This window comes from Caretta caretta, chromosome 11, assembly GCF_965140235.1.
Source record: "Caretta caretta isolate rCarCar2 chromosome 11, rCarCar1.hap1, whole genome shotgun sequence".
NCBI classification, from domain to species: Eukaryota; Metazoa; Chordata; order Testudines; family Cheloniidae; genus Caretta; species Caretta caretta.
Window position 1 is genome coordinate 56,722,970 of NC_134216.1, and position 22,541 is coordinate 56,745,510.

At 41.6% G+C, this 22,541-nt stretch overlaps 1 protein-coding gene across 4 annotated transcripts in view; it reads right to left on the reverse strand.

The window, feature by feature from the left end:
* The window catches only part of HECW2 (HECT, C2 and WW domain containing E3 ubiquitin protein ligase 2), a 257,468-nt gene that overhangs the window by 164,645 nt on the left and 70,282 nt on the right, over window positions 1-22,541 (reverse strand). For all 4 annotated transcript variants that reach the window (XR_012664425.1, XM_048869350.2, XM_048869352.2 and 1 more), the window contains exon 2: window positions 15,262-15,626. Coding sequence is in view for 3 of the 4 variants with exons in the window: in XM_048869350.2 (XP_048725307.1) it covers window positions 15,262-15,553 (292 nt within the window). In the remaining variant the exon portion in view is untranslated. The remainder of the gene's footprint in view (window positions 1-15,261; window positions 15,627-22,541) is intronic.

Below are 22,541 nucleotides of genomic sequence, written 5' to 3' on the forward strand. Positions count from 1 at the left end.
TGGCTAGTCTGAAAGGTAAAACCTCATTAGAACTATGAGAACACCACCTCTGATAAAGTAACTTTAAGAGTAACTAAACAGCAACGATAGCAAGAATTGCTATCCATTTCTTCTCCAAGAATGAGAGCAGTTTCCAGATGGGGAAAGCAAGGAACCAAATCTCACTTTTTCCAATCCTGGTGCAGAACGTTTTGTCCTGTCTACCTTAGCAGTTAAGCTGATTTCAACATAAGCTCAAAGGAGTCCCACTGCTGACAAGGACTGTCAGCAATGGATTGAATTCCTACTGTAGACTGAACATATAGTATTGTGATCTAAACCCCTATAAAAATGTATTTTATGAAGTCATTTCCTGGACCAATTTCCGTTGAAAGCTGATTAGATAAGAACATAAGAATATAAGAATGGCCATACTAGGTCAGACCAAAGGTCCATCTAACCCAGTATCCTGTCTTCCGACAGTGGCCAATGCCAGGTGCCCCGGAGGAAATGAACAGAACAAGTAATCATCAAGTGATCCATTCCCTGTCACTCATTCCCAGCTTCTGGCAAACAGTGGCTAGGGACACCATCCCTGCCCAACCTGGCTAATAGCCATTGATGGACCTATCCATCATGAATGTATCTAGTTCCTTTTTGAACCTTGTTATAGTCTTGGCCTTCACAACATCTTCTGACAAAGAGTTCCACAGGTTGACTGTGCGTTGTGTGAAGAGATGGCCTTGTGCCTGTATGTAGGTGGGGAAAAGGGCTAAAAGTGCACATCTGGCATTCAAGTGCTCTTTTGACTCATTTATATTTATTTTAAAGATAACAAATATGTCCTCTAAACTCACTCCCCTTTTACAATATTACTCCCATTCGCCCCACCTTCCGTTTTGAGATGGGGGGAGGGGGTTTACTCACCCCTTACCCCCCCATCTTCTGCATCAATAAACTTTTCCTCTTACATTTCTAATATCCATTCTTTACATCCAGCTACTCATTTTTATTAAATGATATATCATACCAATGCCAGCAGCCTAACATTCCATTCACTGCACAATAGCAAGCCATGGTGTATGCACTTTAGAGGAGAAAAACGGGAAGGAAATACTTTAAGTTGCAAACCTACACAGAGATCTTATAAACAATTAGTATAAGAATAATTTTAGAGTTCTGAGAAATACTTGGTTGTGTTGTTTTAAACTGTTAAGCAAACATGAAAGACAGGGTGATTTCCTGTTCTCCTAATTGGGATAACTATCTACGGTTTTATCAGTAGTATTTCTATGTATTAGTATGGATGAGATAGCATGTTTTAAATCCTTTTCTCTCCCATGCCTCTCTCTGCCAGCAAAGAGAGTCCAGGCAACTAAGCACAATTATATAAAAATTCTCATTCTCATTCTCTCCCCCTCCCCCCAGCTTATTTAAGAATGAAGTGGATTGGCTAGAATATTGAATATACTAATCATCAATCATTATAATGAGTGATGTGTGTTTCCCTAAGTACGCTGAAAAAGGTTCAGTACTTTGTAATTTTAAAAAGATCACATTGTATTGAGATACATTTACATAAGAAGTGGGCTTTGCAATTTTAGTTCATATTTCTCTTTCTAGAAAGTAGTATTGGAAAGTTAAAAAGCTTCTTAGAGATAAAGGCCCAGATTGCTTAGATCAAAGGTTCTCCAACAGCGGTCCATGGACCACCAGTGGTCTGTGAGCTCCATTCAGGTGTCTGTGGATAGTTCCCTCTAAGGTGAGCACTTGGGCGGCCGCACATGAGAGAATGAAGGGCCACCCACCTAATTAGTGGAGCCACGCAGGCATGGCTCCACTAATTAAGTGCCTGGACCCTGGAGAAGACACACATGTAAGGTGAGGTGGTGGCCTTGTGGGGAATAGAGGGTAGGTGGGAGGGGGCAGTGGGGTGAGAAGAGGGGGTGGGGGGAATTTGGGATGTGCAGGGCTGCAGCGGCCAGAGAAAGAGGCGACTTTCCCCAGCTCCAGGGCTGCGGCTGCCAGGGACAGACGGCCCTCCTTCCCAGCCCCAGCTCTATGACAGTTGTGGCGGGGGAGAGACCCCCCTCCTTTCCAGTTCAAGCTCGGGGGCTGCCGCAGCAGGGGGAACCGGGAGAAAACCCCCTTCTTCCCATCCCAGTGGCTGCCGTGGTGGGGGAGAGAGGGCACATCCATCACATTAGAAAAGTAAGACTACTGATATTAAAATATGAGTTGTGTGCTTTTATTTGTAGAACACAAAAACGTTAATTCTTAAGGTATATATATATATAGTGCTTTTATCCAAAGCGCTTTACAATAGTTAGCTAACGGTACAAAAAACATTTGGAAAGATCATTAAGCGGTCTGCTGAGATCCTCAGCAATTTTCAAGTGGTCCCTGGAAAAAAAAAGTTTGAGAACCACTGGTTTAGATTTAGGGAAGGGACTGTCTTATTATGTGTGTGTGCACAATCCTGAGCACAATAGGGCCCCAATCCCTGACAGGGGGTTCTAAGATACTATTCTATGTAAATTACAATACTTGAGATTTAATAACAAAAGACCCCTCACCAAGTCTGTAGATGCCTTAACATCATTACCACCACACTAAATAAAGCCTTAGCAACATTGAAGTATCCATTCCAAAGGAATTTAGCCAGCTACCTACAGAAACTCCTTTTCATCCCTTCATCACTATGCAAAGTAAACCCTCAGCCCTCTCTCTATCAGAGGTCTTTGGCAGCATGCCCAAAAATAGGGATGTAAACTTAGGTTTAAAAAGTTAACTGGTTAAAATTATTTCATTTAACCAGTTAACCGAGGTAGCTGGGGGGCCTGGCATGATGGGGGAAGGGGCTGGGACCAATTCGGCCGGGGCTGGGATCTGACTTAGTGCAGCTGGGGCCAGCTGGCCGGCCAGCCAGCTCAGCACAGTGTCTGGGGTCTGGCCACGCAGTGCGGGGCAGCTGGGGCTGAGGTCCTGCCAGCTCATCGCGGGGTAGGGTGGCCAGATCTGGAGTCCCACTGGCAGGGCCGGGACCGCTCCGGCCCAGTCAAGGCTGGGATCCCTCCCTCCGGCCTGCCGCAGGGCCTCTGGGGTTAACGCTTAACTTTCGGGCCCAGTGCTTACCGCTTCAGCGATTAACCTTTTACATCCCTATCTAAAAGATCACCAAGTACTGGCTATTTTGGATCGAGTGTAGGGAAGCAAGTTCAGATCCTCTGAGTTCTCACAGAGAACATCTCACAAGCTGGCCTCACCTTTTATAATAAGGGGGATGCATCTCAGGTACCCCTACTGTCTGCCGCTGTGGCAATACAACATGGGGAGAGGAGCCATCCCTATGGTAGGCCGGACCCAGGCCAGTTAGAGATTTGTGGGTTTTAACCCACACCTTAAGCTCTACCCAGAAACGAACAGCACCCAGAGCAGATACCAGAGCACTGCGGCCATGTGCTCCCAGAGAAATGGCCCACTCAAAAAGCAATCCATTCTCTGCAGCAGCTTCATTCTCTGGCCTGTCACAGATCCTAGCCAGTGTGCCCTGCTGGCCACTCACTTGGACTCCTGTGAAGGGAGCTCAAGCCTTTGTGCTCTGCGCTCCCTGAGGTGTGTTAAGCTTCTAGAACTTCTGCAGGGTGCAGCATCCCTTAGCCTCTCTGGCACATTTCCAGGGCACTGACTCTCAGTCTACTACTACTTCCCAGAAATGAAGCTCCTCAGCCCGCCTGCCCCAGGCCCCCATGGACTAGCACTGACCCCCCAAGATACCCCAGTAACAAACGCACCCAAAAGGTATGATGCTCTTGGTTACCCTTTAACTCTCTGATGGGCCTGCAGTAGCTGTAATACAGTCCACACACACTCATACACCTTGCATCGTCTACACCTTTATACTTAATCATGTAAAGCGTGGCAGAGTACCGATCATGCGAAACTATAAACACATGTCCCTGCCTCAGTTTCCTCACCACTCCAGGACATTCTTTGAGCTGGGATCTGAGTCCCTTGGATTGCCCAGAGTCCTTCGGGCCATCTGGACTCAAAAAAGTGGGCAGAGCCACCTATCCCCGTGAGGCTGCTACATGCTGGTTGACCTCTCCTTCCCAGAGTCCCATCCCCCCACCCCAGCTTCTGTGACCATGGTCTCTCTCTCTCTCTCTCTCTCTCACCCCAAGCTTCCTCTCCCTGCCTGGATTCCCCTGCTTGTGTGTGTTTCTTTATTTAAATCCCTACTGATCACCTGGTCTCTTTTATTCTACTCTTCGTAAGTGTCTACTTCTCTGATCTTCACCCCTCCCTTCACAGAAATCAGATAAACTGGTTTTGTAAAGATGCAGTTCACCCTTTGTTCCCAGACGTTTGCACCCAAATAGGGTACAAAGGGTACTTAAGTCGTAAACACCCTCTGTTGAAGGGGTAGTCAATTTTTTTTTCCTCAAGGTCCAAATTTCTTGGTCAAGGTATAGTCAGGGTTCAGGCTCCAGAGAAACATTTTACACACCGCAATACTGATAATTAGTAAATAAAAAGATTCTGTGGTCTGCTCAAAAGCATCTGGTGGTCTGGATTTGGCCCTGTTGACCACCCCTGCTCTACTATACCTGTCGGGTGCGTATCTGTTACAGGATCTGTCAGCAATGCCGGGTTTAGTTACATAGGCACAGATAAGTTGTATTATGAAAAACTGTTGTAAAATATCAATCAAAATTCAGAAATTGTACAGACAGCCACCCAAATCTGCACCCCACGCAGAGCACATTACAATAGTCTAATCCTGAGGTAACAAAAGTATAAGCAGCAATGTCAAAGAAAGGGTGGCAACCTCCCAGCCGATGAGATTCTCAAATCAACCCTAAGTTGTTAAATCTAGTTACTAATGGCAGAACTTTAGTGAGTCAAAGATTCTCTCCTTCACTGAGCTTCCACTTGGCAAAGCAGCGATGGACATTTACAGCTCTCTGATCTTCAGGGCAGATCTGCACTTTTCCAGGCCTCAGAGTATGCTACAGCAGCTCCAACTTTAAGCAGATGTCTACATTCCCCAAAGAGACTGGATGCCAGCCCAGCATAGCCAGAGCACAATGCACTCTGGCCACATCCCCTCCCCACACCCAAGTTTCCCCTATATCAAGGCCAAGCTAGCAAGTAGTAGAGGGGTTGCGTATACCAGCTCTGCAACCACCAGTTGCAAGCTCTCCAAGGCTAGCTGAGAATTCTGCCAGATCCAGCTAGCAGAGAATTTTAAGGATCTTTTTACACTGCTCATACAGTGTAAAGGGGCCATATAACACAAAGGAGAATCTAGCACAAAATATTTTGATTTGTATTTGTTGGTTAAAGATTATTAGAAATATATTTGATGATATTTTCAGTAAATTGCTGCAGTTATAACTTATGGTCTTATATATCTGATATTAAACATAAAGTATGACTACTAGCTTCAGAATCCTAACACACATACTACTTAACCTGCCATGTGACTATCCAGGAGTGCTGGTAACACTGTCCTTAGAGTACAACATTCCTGTCCTAAGCAGGAGAAAGAGAGAAAGCCATAGTAGCTATGATACCCAATACAGCAACTCAGATGCACACAACTAATAAAGAGCCTGTGTAGATGAAGGTGCCAAAGACGTCATAAAAATTTACAGTATGAATTCCAACACTGTGCACAGAGCAGAAGTAATCCATAGTCTATTATTTACACATATATACACACCAATAGGTAATATGTGTGTCTACTTTTTCAATCCAGTTGTCAGAAATTTGGAATACATTACATTTTCAGAGTTACTTTAATAATATTGCATGTCATGTACATTTGATGATAGGAAGTAGTGAGATAAACAGTGCAATGTTTACCACATATCTATTTAAAAAGCAAACAAAATAAAAAACAAAAACACAAGGCCAAGGCCAAAAATAAATGAAGAAAAGTGACTGATGCTAGGGAATGTTGAATTAAAAGAGCAGTATGGATTCAGAAGTGTATATTGGTTTGCTTTATAGGTATCAAATGTTTATATTTGACAGTCTAGCCATCACCTGGAGCAGCCACTTGCATCACAAAAGCCAGATGGAAAGAACATTGGTTTCTGTCCAAAGGATCATATGAGAAGTTTTTGCAGTGGAGAGATACTGACAAGTCACACAGCTGAAAATGCACAGTGGAACTCTATAGTTGTAGTCATGACCAAAGCATCATTTGTTTAGTTTTGAAACCAGATATCTTAGAAACATAAAATGAAATTAATTGAAGCATGTGTCTCCCGACAACTCTTCAGTCCCAGCCATCAGAGTCATCCCGACAGTCTAGGTCAGGGGCGGGCAGGCGGGCAAACTACGGCCAGTGGGCCACATCCAGAGGCGGAAGTAAGCCGGTCCAGTCCGGGGTACGGGCAAGAGCCAGTATGCCACGCTGGACCGGACCGGCTTCCCCCAGCGGGGATTTAAAGGGCCCGGTGCTCCACCCACTGCGGGGAGCCCCAGGCCCTTTAAATCACCTCCAGAGCTCCAGGAGCGGGGCTTGGGTGGCGCTTTAAAGGGCCCGGGGCTCCCCGCAGTGGCTCAGGCGGGGATTTAAAAGGCCTGGGACTCTGGCCGCTGCAGGGAGCCCAAGGCCCTTTAAAGCACCACTGGAGCTCTGGCAGCGGGGCTCGGGCCCTTTAAATCCTCACCTGAGCCCGACTGCCAGAGCCCCAGGTCGCTGGCAGCCAGGCTCCAGCAGGGATTTAAAATGCCCGGAGCTCTGAGGCGGCCGGAGCCCCGGGCCCTTTAATTCACCCTGGGGCTCCCGGCTGCCTCTGCAGCAGGGTGATTTAAAGGCCCCAGAGCTCCAAGCCAGAGTCCTGAGGCCTTTAAATCGCCTCTTCCAGTTGAGGCCATGCCCCCACTCAGCGTACTGGTAAATCCTTTAAGTTATTTTCACCCCTGGCCACATCCGGCCCGTCAGACCGTTAATCCGGCCCTCACCTCCCGCCGGGGAGCGGGGTCGGGATTTGTCTTGCTCCGGAGCTCCAGCCGGGGAGCAGGGTCTGGGGCTTGCCCCGCTCCATGCAACTCCCAGAAAGCAGCCAGCATGACCCTTCTCCAAGCTCGACCCTCCTCCAGCTCCTACATAGTATGCAGAGGCGTGGCCAGACAGCTCTTCACGTTGCCCTGTCCACAGGTGCCACCCCCACAGCTCCCATTGGCCACGGTTCCCGGCCAATGGGAGCTGCAGGGGTGGCACCTGCGAACAGGGCAGCACGCAGAGCCACCTGGCTGCGCCGCCGAGCCGGAAGGGGGACATGCTTCCGGGAGCTGCTTGCTGTAAGCACCCGGAGCCTGCACCTCTGAGCCCCCCAGCCCTTCCTCCCCAATCCCCTGCCACAGCCCTGATCTCTCTTCCGCCCTCTAAACCTCTTGATCCCAGCCCAGATCCCTCTCTTGTACCCCAAACCCCTCATCCCCAGCCCCACCCCGAGCCCATACCCCCAGCTGGAGCCCTCATCCCCTCCCGCACCCCTACCCCTAATTTTTTGAGCATTCATAGCCCCAATGTGGCCCTCAGGCCAAAAAGTTTGCTCATCCCTGGTCTAGGTCCTTGATTAATCAAGGAGTTCATTTCATTCTCACTTAAAATAGATATTTAGATATCCACTGCTGGCAGTGAGACTACACAGAAGAGTATCATTTATTTTCATTCCTTGTACTGTTGTGATTCAAGGACCACATATGGAAGGCATCCCATTGTGATTGCACTGCTTTCTGAGTAGGATTGTACTAAATTAAAAAGTGGGAGGAGGGAAGTATCAGATTTTGTAGTGGGGAAAAGCTGGTAGCTATACCAATAGCCATAAATCAGGTTCAGACTCCATTATGAAGAGAAGAACTAGCAATGAAAATAACCGGAGGAAAAGCATGGCTTGTAAAGACCATCGATTTTTTTTAGAGATGTTTGTCTTAATCACTGTGGGCCCCCAGTACATTTAGTTTTAGGGTGTAGGGTTTTTTTAGGGTAAATGTTGCCATAACTGTTTATTACCAGTGTATATTGGCTCTACAGTAGCCCTAGTGTCTTGGTGTTGTGCAGTCATATAGACAGAGGGGGAAAAAATGCACACAGATGGACTTCTCACATGAAGTCCAATGGGCCAAAACATTCAGCTAAAAGAAACGGAGTACTTGTGGCACCTTAGACACTAGTACTCCTTTTCTTTTTGCTGACACAGATTAACATGGCTGCTACTCTGAAACCTACATTCAGCTAGAAATTAAGGTAATTAAAAATGCTATTTATTTAGGCCAAACATAGCAGTAGCTGTGGGTTCTAGGTAGAAGAGTTTCCAATTTAACTGTGGAACAAAATGAGTTACTACAGCGATAGCACCACAGAAAAACCTAGAATACACAGATCATCATCTAAACCAAAGACCCCACTCCTACTCCCACTGAAGACAGCGTCAAAGGTCCTATTGACCTCCAAGGAACAAAACTGGGCCTTTAGTGTGGGCAACTGTTTTGCACTGCTATCCACAGATCCAAGCTCCAAAATGATACCTCACAGATTTTAGCAGTAGCAAAAAAAAAAAAAAAAAAAAAAACAACCCCACAAAATCATCTCTAGCAGCTGGTGACTAGCACATTTAAAAAAAAAATATATATATATATATATATATATATATATATATATATATATATATATAGGGTAACGATTACAATTTAAGAGTAGAAATATAACCAATGCAATCAAATAGAAAGGAAAATTCATCTGTAGCCCAGAACATTTTGCTACTTTAATATATTATACAGAAGTTGAACAAGAAAAACCAATAATAATCAGGCTTTTCCAGGACGTAAGAGAGATATTAGGTCATATGGTTTTTGTTACAGGAGTCAAAGAAGCCTTTGAGGATAGAAGAGGTCTTTAATTTTTTTAATCTATCTGAATTGCTATCTTAAGTGTATTAAGTCCAGCTTATGTGAAAGCTTTTCTTTTCAATCTTGTCTGACCTGAAATGGAAAGGCTCCAAAACTCTCCAACCCTATGATCTCGGTTTATACTAAACCTCCTGTCTAAATTGTCCTCTATAGTTCTCCCCCAGTCCTTATAAAGAATATGCTATTGTGCAACAGTGCTGTATTTATTCAAGAAAAATGTCAACCAGATTGTGAGAAACAATTGATGGAAATAAATATGATGACCTTTGATATTCAGCATTATAAATGTGCTCAGGATCTCTAGAGTAAAAGCCATACGTCTCAGAACCGGGACTCCATAAATTAGGACAAAAACATCTAGCCTGGGCAATTTGGCCACAGAAGAAAAATCTACTAATGACAATGTGTTTCTCAAACCCAGCACCACCCCTTTCTTTGTTTTGTGCTTTCTGATTTCTTAAAAAAAACAAACAAAAACCCCAGACAGTCTTAAATAAGTACATAAGCAGAACCACTGAATACAACAGCAACTGTGCCTCCTAACTCCAAGGCTGAATTTAGCCCAAGCTATTTAAAAATTAACTCACAAAACCCCTAGCCTGGCTTCATTCAGAGTTTCAACAACAACAGGGTTTTTACAATCAAATCCTTTACATGGGCACACTGCCAATCCAGGGCATTTCTTTCATTATGTTTTTTCTTAAATTCTTAATTTCAATACAAATGGTTAATTCCTTATCACCAAACATATATAAAGTTCAACAGTATGAACGCTCCCATCAGTCTCTCACTCGTGCTGCTTGTCTTTCTCATATACACACAAGGGAGGTGAGGTAATATCTGTGTAAGCTCAAAAGCTTGTCTCTTTCACCAACAGAAGTTGGTCCAATTAAAAAAAAAAAAAATTACCTCACCCACCTTGTGTCTCTAATATCCTGGGACCAACATGGCTAAAACAACACTGCACATACACAAAGGCTCTCTTTAAGTGTCCAAAGAAAGATAAGTAGTAATTTCTCTCTCATTCACTAGATAAAATGACAAGAGCTAAAGCTAGTTTCTGTTCATTGCAAAATGTTTTAAGGCTTTCCTCATGGACTACATTAAAACATTTTGGATCGTCAGTTCTTTCTAGAACTGCATGGTCTTTGGGAAAGTCTTTGTATCTACCACTGTTCTGACACAGGACCTAACGCAATGAAGCCCAGGACTCTGATTGGGGCCTCTAGGTGCAGCTTAACTAATAATATTCCTATAAAGTGTGATTCACTGCCCATTGAAGTCAATCCCTGATTTCAATGTGCAAATTGGATCAGGCCACTAGAGTAGGTTGGCAGGAATTCCTAATACACCACTAACTTTAACCATTCGGTAAAACTCGACTAATAAGCATTTAAATAACTGTTCACTGGTGACTTGAAACTAGTGGGAGAATTAACTGAATTAGCACAAGAACAAAGAGGGAAGTCTCTTTCTCAGTTTCCCTCTGTTACTAGGAAGGCATTCTATAAAATTTTAACGTATAGTAAAAGTCTACCTGGGATTTTTTTAAAAAAGAAAAGGAGTACTTGTGGCACCTAAGATACTAACAAATTTATTAGAGCATAAGCTTTCGTGAGCTACAGCTCACTTCATCGAATGCATACAGTGGAAAATATAGTGGGGAGATTTTATATACAAAGAGATCATGAAACAATGGGTGTTACCATACAGACTGTAACAAGAGTGATCAGGAAAGGTGAGCTACTACCAGCAGGAGAGCCGGGGGGGGGGGGGGGGGGGGCTGGGCTTTGTTGCAAGGATAGGCAACAAAGCCCGTTGCCAACTGTGTCCACATATCTATTCAGGGGACACCATCATAGGGCCTAATGACGTCAGCCACACCATCAGAGGCTCGTTCACCGGCGCATCTACCAGTATGATATATGCCATCATGTGCCAGCAATGCCCCCCTGCCATGTACATTGGCCAAACTGGACACTATCTACATAAAGAATAAATGGACACAAATCAGACGTCAAGAATTATAACATTCAAACACCAGTCGGAGAACACTTCAATCTCTTTGGTCACTCGATTACAGACCTAAAAGTGGCAATTCTTCAACAACAACAAAAACTTCAGAAACAGACTCCAGCAAGAGACTGCTGAATTGGAATTAATTTGCAAACTGGATACTATTAACTTAGGCTTGAATAAAGACTGGGAGTGGATGTATACAAAGTAAAACTATTTCCCCTTGTTTATTTCCCCTCCTACTGTTCTTGTAAACTGCTGGAAATGGCCCACCTTGATTATCGCTACAAAAGGTACCCCCCGCCCCCCCGATAATAGCTCACCTTTCCTGATCACTCTTGTTACAGTCTGTCTGGTAACACCCACTCTTTCATGTTCTCTGTGTATATAAAATCTCCCCACTATATTTTCCACTGTATGCATCCGATGAAGTGAGCTGTAGCTCATGAAAGCTTATGCTTTAATAAATTTGTTTCTCTCTAACCGTGCCACAAGTACTCCTTTTTGTTTTACTGATACAGACTAACACTGCTGCTACTCTGAAACCTGGGATTTTTTTTAAAACCATTTCTTTCACATCTCTGAAAGACAGAGCAATAAAGCAGCACATTATAGTGCACCAGATTCTCTGAAGTAAATGAGATATCTCCAGAAAGAAAGTTCAAAAAGAAAATCTTTATCACTATTCTTAAAATTTCCCTCTAAAAACACTCTAATGTAGCAAAGTTCCTCTAATTTACTCTTTGACAGACCTCTCAATTAAAATCGGAGCCAGAATGATGCTTATTTTTCAGAATGCTCATGTTTTCTCTCTGTGTTATTTTATGGAATGAATAACCACTTCTTTTTTAGGAATGATCAATTTTTTTCTTTCATGAGCCCTCTTTGTTTCATAATTAATGTAAATGAGAAAAGAACAGGGTTGTGTTTTGTTTTAAGCTAAGAGATAAATAAATATTTTCCTTTGTCTATTGGTATTTCCTTCAGAGATTGTGCTGTACTTGGGGGAGGGGAGAGTGGTAAATACAGCTACTGCATTATGCTGGCAAAGAGCCAGAGAGCTTTCTTAGATTATGTGCAATTCACTAACACGTATGTCAATTACAGGAGGAAGTTCCAGAGGAGAATGATTGTATAAAACAGACTATTTTAAAATAAAGAACAGGATGGCTAAACCCAATTAAGTATTTATAATCCCTGCACTGCAAATGAAATTAGGGCTTTATATGTATGTATAATTATACACACACAGACATGTATTGTGTCAAGTGCTGAATGACCTCAACTTCTAAAGAAGTGCCTGGGAGTTGAGGATGCCTTGTAGTTAAGGATGTAAAGAACTGAAGGTAGTGGGATTACTTATTACTTATATACCACACCTTTGTAATGTCCTGATATCAGTCAACAACTGCATCCTAAAATAAACAGAGAGTGAGGAAGGACAGGGTCAGATTCAGGGTTGTTTGTAGAGCCTTGGCTATTGGCATTCTGACTTTCAAATGTCTGTAACTATAGCCTTAACTCTGAATTTCCAGGCTTTCAATATTACAAGATTTCAATATTCTAATAGTGTTGTTTCAGTTAATTGACATCTATTTACCTTAAGTGACATTGTGAATTTTCTTTCCCCACACACAAAGACATTTTAAAATATTTATGAGAAAACTATAAATACCAACATGGCGAACAAATATTTAATAATGGGCTCTTCAATCTACCAGAGAAAGGTATAACACGATCCCATGGCTGGAAGTTGAAGCTAGACAAATTTAGACTGGAAATAAGGTGTAAATTTTTGACAGTGAGGGTAATCAACCATGGAACAATTTACCAAGGGTTACTGTGAATTCTCCATCACTAGCAATTATTAGATCAAGATTGCATGTTTTTCTAAAAACACATGCTAAAGATATGCTGCTCTGGGAATTATTTTGGGGACCTTCCAAGGTCTGTGCTACACGGGAGGTCCAACCAGATGATCGCAGTGGTCCCTCCTGGCCTTAGAATCTACGTATGTATGACACTAACAAAAGATTTCCTGGGAGTTTTCCCAACCCTCCTCCCCCCAAAGAAATCTTAACACACAGATGAGTGAAGACTAGCAGATGATTAATATATTACAGCATGGAGTCTATTTTGCTTAATTACAAATGTGTTGTAGAGCCATCATAATATTCACAATGAATACTCCGCTGGTGGTGATTTGGGGCCTGATTCAGCTCTTATCGGAGTCAATGGAAAGTCATAAGAGCGCTATCCAGCTCTTTAATCTCTCAAAGCTGAAGCTGTTCAGCTGAGGGTGGGGTTTATCTTGTGGACCTTTTGTGAGCACTACAGTCCACTGGAACTTAATGAAGCATTGTGAAGTTCAAAAATCTATAGGTACTAATTCCTGCACCCTACCATCTGAAAAAAACAGTCCCACTCTCAGCTAGGCCTCATGACAAACAAATTAGAGCTTTCTAGCTCATGCTATTAGAATTATTATTGTTTATTTTTTTTTAAATTACATTTTTTAAAAAAAAGTCTCTCAGTTTAGCCGAACAACCTCAAACCTTCCCTCTCCCCCTAAAAATATTCTGTTATGAATAGGAAACACACGTGCCAAATTTCAAGTCGAAGGGATTTTTTTCAGGTTCGAATAGATGCATAACCAGAGTTAGAATGGAAAGCAAGTTACAGCCTTATCTATATAAAGAGTAAGAACAGTGACTCCATAACACAAAATAAAAACAAGTTTTAAAGGAAAGATTCTGCTAAGATCCTACTCCTATGTTAATCAATAATAGCAAAACACTCATTGACCTCAGTAAGGAGCTGCATCCAGTGCTGAAAGATTTAAAGTGCCAGAAAGGAGAACAGTTAAAAATAAATAGAGTAGCTGGACCTCCTCTCACTTTTAACACAAGCACATAAGAAAGCCACGATGGATATTATACACTACTGCCCTACACTGTAACATGCTGGGGTTTTTAATTCAGAGGAGGCAGTCTGAGTTTATTTGCCCTCTCAGTAGAGGCTAGAGTCAGTCTGTGCCTTTGTTTTGCACTTTGGGAGGCTCAGCAGACACACAGCAGAAAAGTTTTTTATTCTGGAGCCAGACTGAAATTGCTCTTTGACCATTTTGGGAGACAGCTGAATAACTGGACAGGAGGATGGTATAGTTTAGGGCTTGATACTGCTCCCACTGAATCCAATGGGAAAACTTACAAACTTCAGTGAATGCAGATCTTTATTTAAATAACATTTCATTGGTGAGGATATTGAGTAAGCTGAACTGGTGTTAGTTCGAAGATGGACAAGGTTCCAGTTGTCATACATGTTTTCACTTGATTTTGATTCTCTTGGGGTTTAACTAAAATGGTGGCAATATGGGATCCAGCAGCTAGACCCCTGTCTACATTAAATTTCCCTCTCTGGCTGAGTACCATTAAAAAAAAAAAAAAAGGGGGGGGGGGGAGGAACATGGGGGGGGAGGAGAAGTGATTTATTTATTTTGGAGGGGTCCTGAAGAATATCCCTTTCATGAATGGGAGTTATTGTTTATACAGATGCAATCCTTTACATTTTAGTGTGCAACAGCCAGCCTCAAGAATTTATACAAAATACATTTTCACAAATGCTGAAAACACACCTGGCCAGAAATAATAAATTATTGTTTACAAGTCTAAGAAAACCTTTTTCCTATAAAACCATAAAGATGAATCCTGGAAAAAGTCATGACTGCCTACTTATAAACACTAAAGTGAAAAAAAAGCATGAGATATTAGGCCTGGTGGTAGAAGCATTTGGCACACAATAGGTATTCTGTAAACACCATGTTACCATTAATTTGTCACAGTTTCAGAAAGGATAACCACGCTAATGGGACAATATATCTGAAATTCTTTGAGTGAGATAAAGGAGTGACTCCTCTGAATCTCTTCTGAGTTTATGGGGGAGTGGCACAGCTAACACCTCTGTTGATTGTGCATCTCTTTTGGAATATGTATTGGAATATGTAAACCCGCCCCCTAAATTTGCAAGTCAGTAATGCAGCCACCAGCCAACAGTAACTAAAGATAGAAATAGGAAGATTGTGTATGCACACAGCCTCTGTTGTCTAAGGAGGCTGCATTTCACCACCTCGGAGGTAATTATGGAACCAAGATCTACATTAATTGGCTACACATTTTCACACTTCACTGAACCAAGAGGGAAAGAGAAAGCTTTAGAGTAATTTTGTGCTGTCTCATCTCATATTTTATCTTTACATGCACCACTGGAGAAAATGAAAGTGAGAAGAGGTGGCAAAGGACCAAAACCATAGAAAATTAAGAAATGATTCTGACTCACCTATATGATAAAGACCTATCCAGTCTGTTGGGTCAACTTCTTCTTTAATATCCCAGAAAATAATGAGGTTCTGAGATTGCCCTAGGGTGTATTCATAGATACTTGCTGTCAAACTAGAGCGGCTGTCAGAGGTCACTAGATCAGTGTCACTATTGGCACGCTGTAAGTTCATGTTCTCCGGTATGGTGCCCTGAGATGCCAGACTCTGCAGGTTCTCTGGGCTCAGAGTATACCGTAGCTGAGGATTACGTCGTCGCACAAAAAGCAGATGTTCTCTGGCTGAACTTGCCATTGTGTGTGTGTGTGTGTCTCTCTCTCTCTCTCTCTCGTCGGTTTACATAAAAAAAAACTTCTCACTTCAGGATCTGCAAAGAACAAAGAGAGGCATGAAGTGTTAGAGCTGAAGGATATTGGATCAAGCGCCACATGTAGAGAATTTAGTTTAAAGGTTTCTTGAACTGGGATTGACCCTATAGTAGTCTCATATGGATGAAATACAGCTCATAGTTCATGAATCTACCACTACAGCCATCTAAAGACACTATTCAATACACTAGAACTGAGGCACATTGCACAAACTGCTTGTGGCAGTCTTGCTGACATTCAAAATCTAACATGCACTTTGTATTAAAATTTGTATACCATGAAACAAACAAGGAGCTACTGTGCACAGACTAGAAAAAAAACAGAAAAAACAAACAAAGATCCAGCAACCAAGATTTAGTACTAGCCCCGATAAATAAGTGGATTAAGTCTGACACACGCTCAGAATACACGGAGATAATAAAGTCCTCTTTTAGCTAAGCAATTACAACAGTATATCTTTGTTTAGAATAAATAGTTTCTAGTAGCATTTTATAAAGCTTTTTTTAAATTAAGGAGTCAGAAAAGTAATACAAACATTCGATAGGACTTGTATACAGCTTTGGCAAGCACACAGCACCATAGCTAAGTAATACAAAAGTTATTTTGTAATAAAAAGAATTTTTAAAAGTATAGAAGAATCTAAGAGGAAAACTATGGGTTCTAAGATTTCTCTAGATCATGCACAAATATGCCAATTCCTTGAGTGATGTATTCTAGGAGTAAGGGCTGAGGTTCAATTAGCCCATGTCACTGTATCTGCCCAATTAGCTTTGTTTCCTTTTGCCCAGGTCTAAGAATAGACACCTCACGAATTCAATGATTCCCATCGGATCTGGAATAGATAACAGAAGGAGGTCTTCTCCAGAAAGGAGGAGATGTCAACATGGCATTAACCCAGTATTTATTATTAAAAAAGCCTGCACAATTTCCAGAACTAAGCTATGCAATATTTTGCCAGTAAGAGACAGGTTACTTCAATTTCAGTCAGAGATTGTTTCCCCTTAACCCTTGGACTGAAAGGAACTGCAAGTAGGCTGTGTCAGATATTCCTTTGGTAATCATCCCTGTTCGTATATGCTCATTTACAAAATGACCAGAAGATATTATATAGGTCTACCTCCTGGGACTGACCTCTAACACACTCTGGATGGTGTTTGGATTAAACAAGGCCAAGGTATATTCTTTGCAGCACCTTACATTACCCAAAACCCAGGATTTGAAGACACATTTGATAGTTCTAAGAATTTGTAACTTCTGTAGCTTTACATTAAGTCATGTCTGTTAAAACTGCCTGGTAAATGAATAGCTAGTAAGCAAAGACAAGGGTGCCAAGTTCCATGAGCTTCTTCTCATGTCTGTCTCTCTCCACAGACAGTCTCCCTCTTCACTTTCAAATCTCTCCACATAACATACTACTTCCGTTTTGTACAATAGCAAAACATACTGTTACTGAATAACCAACCAACCAACCAGAACTTTGTTTTTCAGAATGGAATGAAACACACTGTATTTATCTGGGTAAAAGGGGTTTTGTGTAAGCAAGTGATTTATCAATGCAAATGATACATATAGGTAGAGCCCTGCGCGGATATAAAATTTGTATCTGCATCTGATCCATGATCCGCAAACATCGTCCGCGGATATCCGTTAGCTTAAAATATTCCAAGTAATGTAATAAAAATGCAACAGAATAGATAATTTCAACCATGCAAGGATTATTTTCATAGTGGATACTAGCAATAAATAAGTTTCTTTCCACTGGGGAAAAGACAGTTTTACAGTTAAAATAATTTATTCCATTAGAAGAAAACTGAATGTATGCTAACAAAAAGGATCATCAATCAAACCATTAAGAATTAATGTTAAGTGGTCTAAAAGGTGCTGCACTTCCATAAGGCTGTGAACTAAAATTTGTGGTCCTTATTTTTTTAAAACCCAGACAACTACATAGTCTACCATGCAGAGATTGTGGTGTGACTTTCTCACACTCTTTAAACAATCGCAGCCACTATGGCAAGGTATCTGACCATTTTACAAGTTAACCATAGACAAGGTCAACTGTAGCACAGTTGTGTCCTCTTTGAAGGATGTCTGCTGCAAGCAGAATAGAACAGATCTCATTCATTTTAAATACATATATTTTGAGGAAGTTTACAGATACCTGTGTATTATTCTTGAGCTTTCTTCCTGGTTTCATACCTCTCGCCTTAAGCTATCATATATGGGTATTTTTGTTTCCTTAAAATAACCCAAACATTTCCTGGCAGTGCTGAATGTCACCTGCTGTGATTTTCCCTGTTTCCAGGAAGTTTTTAATTTAAAATGAGGTAAAGCTCACTGGAAATGGATGATGATTGTTGGCCATCTTCCATAGTATTATAATTATGATTAGACCCACCGTATTTTAGCCCCATCAGTCAAGTCTCTTACAGCTGCATTATTAAACAAACTAACGCTAGCAGTCAAAGATGTAATTATTAAGCAAAAAAACAAAACAAAACAAAAAAAATTCACACAGCTAGAGCTCCAGTCTTTTTCACAAAGGTTTCTGGACTCTTATTAAAAGAGTAAGAAACTACATGATATTAGTTATAACAAAAGTAATATTTTAAATTTTTACATAGGATTTTACAAAACATCACAACACACCATCCACATGAGTATTTCTTCACTTAACACTGAAATGCAGTCACCTGTGAGGTAAAGTAAGGCAGCAATTCAACAACACTATAGGACAACAGCTGAAAAATAAATATTCCATTAAAACTCCAAAGGGTAAATGTAGAATGGACAAATATTTATATCCACATTAGAATTTGGCTATGACTAGAACTAAACAACTTGAAATTATGACTTGAAACTCCCTCAGCACGTCCCACAAAATGACTATTTTTCAAAACCAAAAACTATTGCCAAAAGTTTTGTCAAAAAAATATTTTTAAAAGCAGAGATTTCACATTTTAAAGGGTTTTTTTCCCTACATTTCCAAATTTCTTATTTTGTTTTTTCCTGTTTCTCCTCCCATTTTTCCTTTCATCCACAGAATGCAATGCAGTGAATGATGTGTTGGGCCCTTCCCCTCACCCCCCACTAATTTTTGTTTTTTCTTTTTTCCTTTGGCCACTTGAATTTTAAAAACCTTCCTCAATTTTTAAAAGTTTCAGAATGGCAGAATTACAGTTTCTTTTTGCTGTTCGTAGCTTTTCAAATCCTCTTCAACTTTGGAAAAAGTTACTGGAGTAGCAAAAAGTAAAATAAAATAAAAATAAAGCGAAAGAGTAAAAAGAAAACCTAGACATCATGCATTTTATTGCACTCAGTATCAAAAGGGGTAAAAGAAAAAAAGATATTTAATAACTATGTGACTTTTGTTTATGCCTTATTCAAAGATTTTATAGTTAATGGTATGAATCAACAGATTTCACTGAAATGTACATGTGAACTCTGCCTCTGACATCAACAAGGTAAAATAATTTTGTATCCATATGCATTAGTGAACGTTAGGAAAATTAAATATTTTCCTAATGGTCTACAAATAAGGGCAGGTCTACGCACTACAAACTTGCATCGGAACAGGTGCACTGAAGCAACTGCACCACTATTGCACTTCTGGTGAAGACGCTCTAAGCCGACAGGACAAAGCTCTCCTGTTGGATTAATAATTCCACCTTTGCGAGAGGCAGCAGGTATATTGGCGGGAGCAGCTCTCCTGCTGACATAATTCTGTCTAAACAGGGGGGTTAAGGTCAGTACAACTACGTCACTCGGTGGTGTGGATTTTTTCACACCCGAGTGATGTAGTTATACTGAAAGAAGTGTGTAGAGTAGACCTAGCCTTGTGCATTTTCTTTTCCTGGAATGATGACCATGGGGTAACTCAGAGCAGAGGAGTAATTATTTGAAGACACAAGAGTGCTAAGTGAGCATTTACCAGCTTCATTCTGAACCACTGGAGCATCCAGCATAAAGATTAGCTAATCACAGATGTTGCTGGTCTGTTTACTGAGATGAGCTTCATTGGGTCACGTCACCTTCTCCTGATCTACCGAGGTCTTATGGATTTAAAAGCTTTCCTGGGTTAATCAGTTTACACGGAGTTGTTTTAGAAGTGTTTATATAATCAGACAGATTTTTAAAGTATCCTGTGTTTCTATACACTCCCTCCTAATGTTTGTAAGACAATGCTCTTAGAGACCATAACTCTATAAAAACAAGCTTTATGCAGGAGTTCAATGGGACTTTTCACATGTGTGTTTGTAGGATCCTGACATAAAAGCATCTACTGGTAACACCCCACCATCCCCACCCCCTACTAAATTGCAGATTTCACAGTGGAGCAACACCATTCTCTATGCAGACCCAGCTTTCATATGATGCAGCTGAATTCACTTTCTACTCCAACCAAATGCTAGAGGTATCATCAGTCTTGCCATCTCAACAGCTACGAGGGCTAGAAACTTATTGGTGACCCCAAGTCTTGCAATTTCTTTTTTTATTTTAATTCTTTTAATCTCATATCAGGTATTTTACGTAAGAGCCGCAGCTTTTAACAAGTGGTAACACGAGACTCAAATCCTGCCTTTTATTTTTTTTAAACGTAAGTTTCTAGCCCATGTGACAGCATACAGAAGCTTGAAAACGTGACCCAAATGCACCTTAAAAGCCCAAAAACTAGAAGGCAAATAAAAAGAACCCAAAATATATTATTTTAAAATCTTTTGGTTTTTAAGCAAACCTCATGATTTTGTGGGCTGACTCATTTTTCACAATACGTTTTATTTTTTAAATGAAAGCTGAAATTCTGATACAACAACATGACTCCATGAGCTGAGGCTTTAAGAAAAGAAAACAGATATTGCAAGACTCATTATAAAATTGTGAGGTGCCAACATTGTATCATAACCCTTTCCATCAAGCTTTTATATAGGGTTCATTCTTGTTACCACAGTTGGTGATTTTCCAGCTCGAACAGTTTTCTCTGGGGCCGGAGCCCCGAAGGGGAAAAATGGTGGGTACTAAGCAGCACCGGCAGCCCCCAGATCAGCACCTCCCCATCCCTCCCAGCACCTCCTGGCTGCCGCGATCAGCTGTTCCGTGGTGTGCAGGAGGCACTAGGGGGCAGGGCACACTCGGGGACAGGGACGAGATGGGAAGAGGCAGGGTGGAACCTTGTGGGAAGAGGTACAGTGGGGGTGAGGCCTGGGGCAGAGCCAGGGGTTGAATACTCTCCAGCACATTAGAAAGTCAGTGCCTCTGATCAGGACACTGGGTTTAATTCTAAACTACCCCTTAATAATTATCCGCACTGTTCAAATATTAATAACCACACAACTTTCAAAAACTACACCAAGATTAGGTTCGTCAAAGGTTAGAATATTATTTACCATAACTAATTTACAGAGGTGTTATGATAATTTGTAAAACACTTTACATGTTCAAAGTGATATATAAAAAAGTGTTAAATATATGATTATTACAATAGATTCAATGATACCATGTACAAACTATAGTTGCAATAAGTTCTACACTGAGTAATAACATTTCTGTTAGTTTACTTTGGTTATTTACGTGTGAGTTTGGGTCTGAATCCCAACGGCAGGAGATAACGTAACACGAATACCGCGCCTGGTTACATAGTACGCTGGCTAAATGGCACCAGGAGAGGAGATTTCAGCTCACACTATCATCGTATACTTTGAACTCCTGTACTCTCCTCAAATAAACATGGTTTATGCATAAATATTATAAAGCAGTAGGGAACCTTTTTTCTATCAGGGGCCATTGACCCACAGAAAAAATCATTTGTGGGCCAAACACCCCCCAGTGGGGGAGGGGGAGATGCGGGGGCTTGGGGCTTCCCTTAGGCTCCAGGGTGGGGCTAGAAATGAGAGGTTCACGGTGTGGGAGCAGGCTCTGGGCTGGGGCAGGGGTGCGGGAAGGGGTGAAGGTTCCAGATGGAGGTGCAGGCTCTGGGGTGGGGCTGGGGATGAGGAGTTTAGGGTGCAGGAGGGGGTTCCGACCTGAGGCAGGGGGTGGGGGTACTGGTGGAGGTTAGGGTTGCCAACTTCCGAATTGCAGAAAACCAAACACCTTTGCCCCGCCCACTGCCCTGCCCCTTCCCTGAGGGCTCCGCCCCACCCCTTCCTGATCCATCCCTCATACCGTCCCTACCTCTGTTGCTTGCTCTCCCCCACCCTCTCTCACATGCTCATTTTCACTGCAAGGCCCAGACAGGCATATTTATTGTTTTGACAGATGTATTATGCTAAGTCCAGGACACTATTTATTTGTTACAGGACACTACAGCTGGCAGCAGAATATAGTAAAAAAAGGGTAATTTAAAAAAAATGAAATTTTACAAACCTTTTCATGATTCTTTCCCTCCCCTCATTCCATTTTTCGTAAACAGCTCCGTGTTTCTGTTCACTAAAGTTATTATAATTTTATGTGTGGAATTAGGACCACACATTATCTCAGCTGCAATGGCTCCATTGAAGGCCCATTCCTGAAACCCAAATACAAATCCATAGAGCACAACCACAGAAACGCACACCTGTCCAGATTCATGTGTACACATCTAGCACGCACTAACACATATGCTTCCACATTATTTATTATTACAATTGTTGTTTAGTGCCTAGAGACCCCAACTAAGATCAGGGCTCCAGGATGGTGGGTACTGGACATACACATAAAAAGAGACAGTCTGCAACAAAGAGTTTATAATGTAGCTAAACAAAGGTGAGGACAAATGTATGATACATTGGCTCTTCAGCCATTACTAGTTAACAACATTCACTTTTTAAGAAATAATACATTTCTTTTAGAGTTCCCTTCTCTTTTAAAAGCTTGTTATGAAATGAATACACACATATTTTAGGTCATCAGCTCTTTTGTGCGCAAGCCAGCAAAAG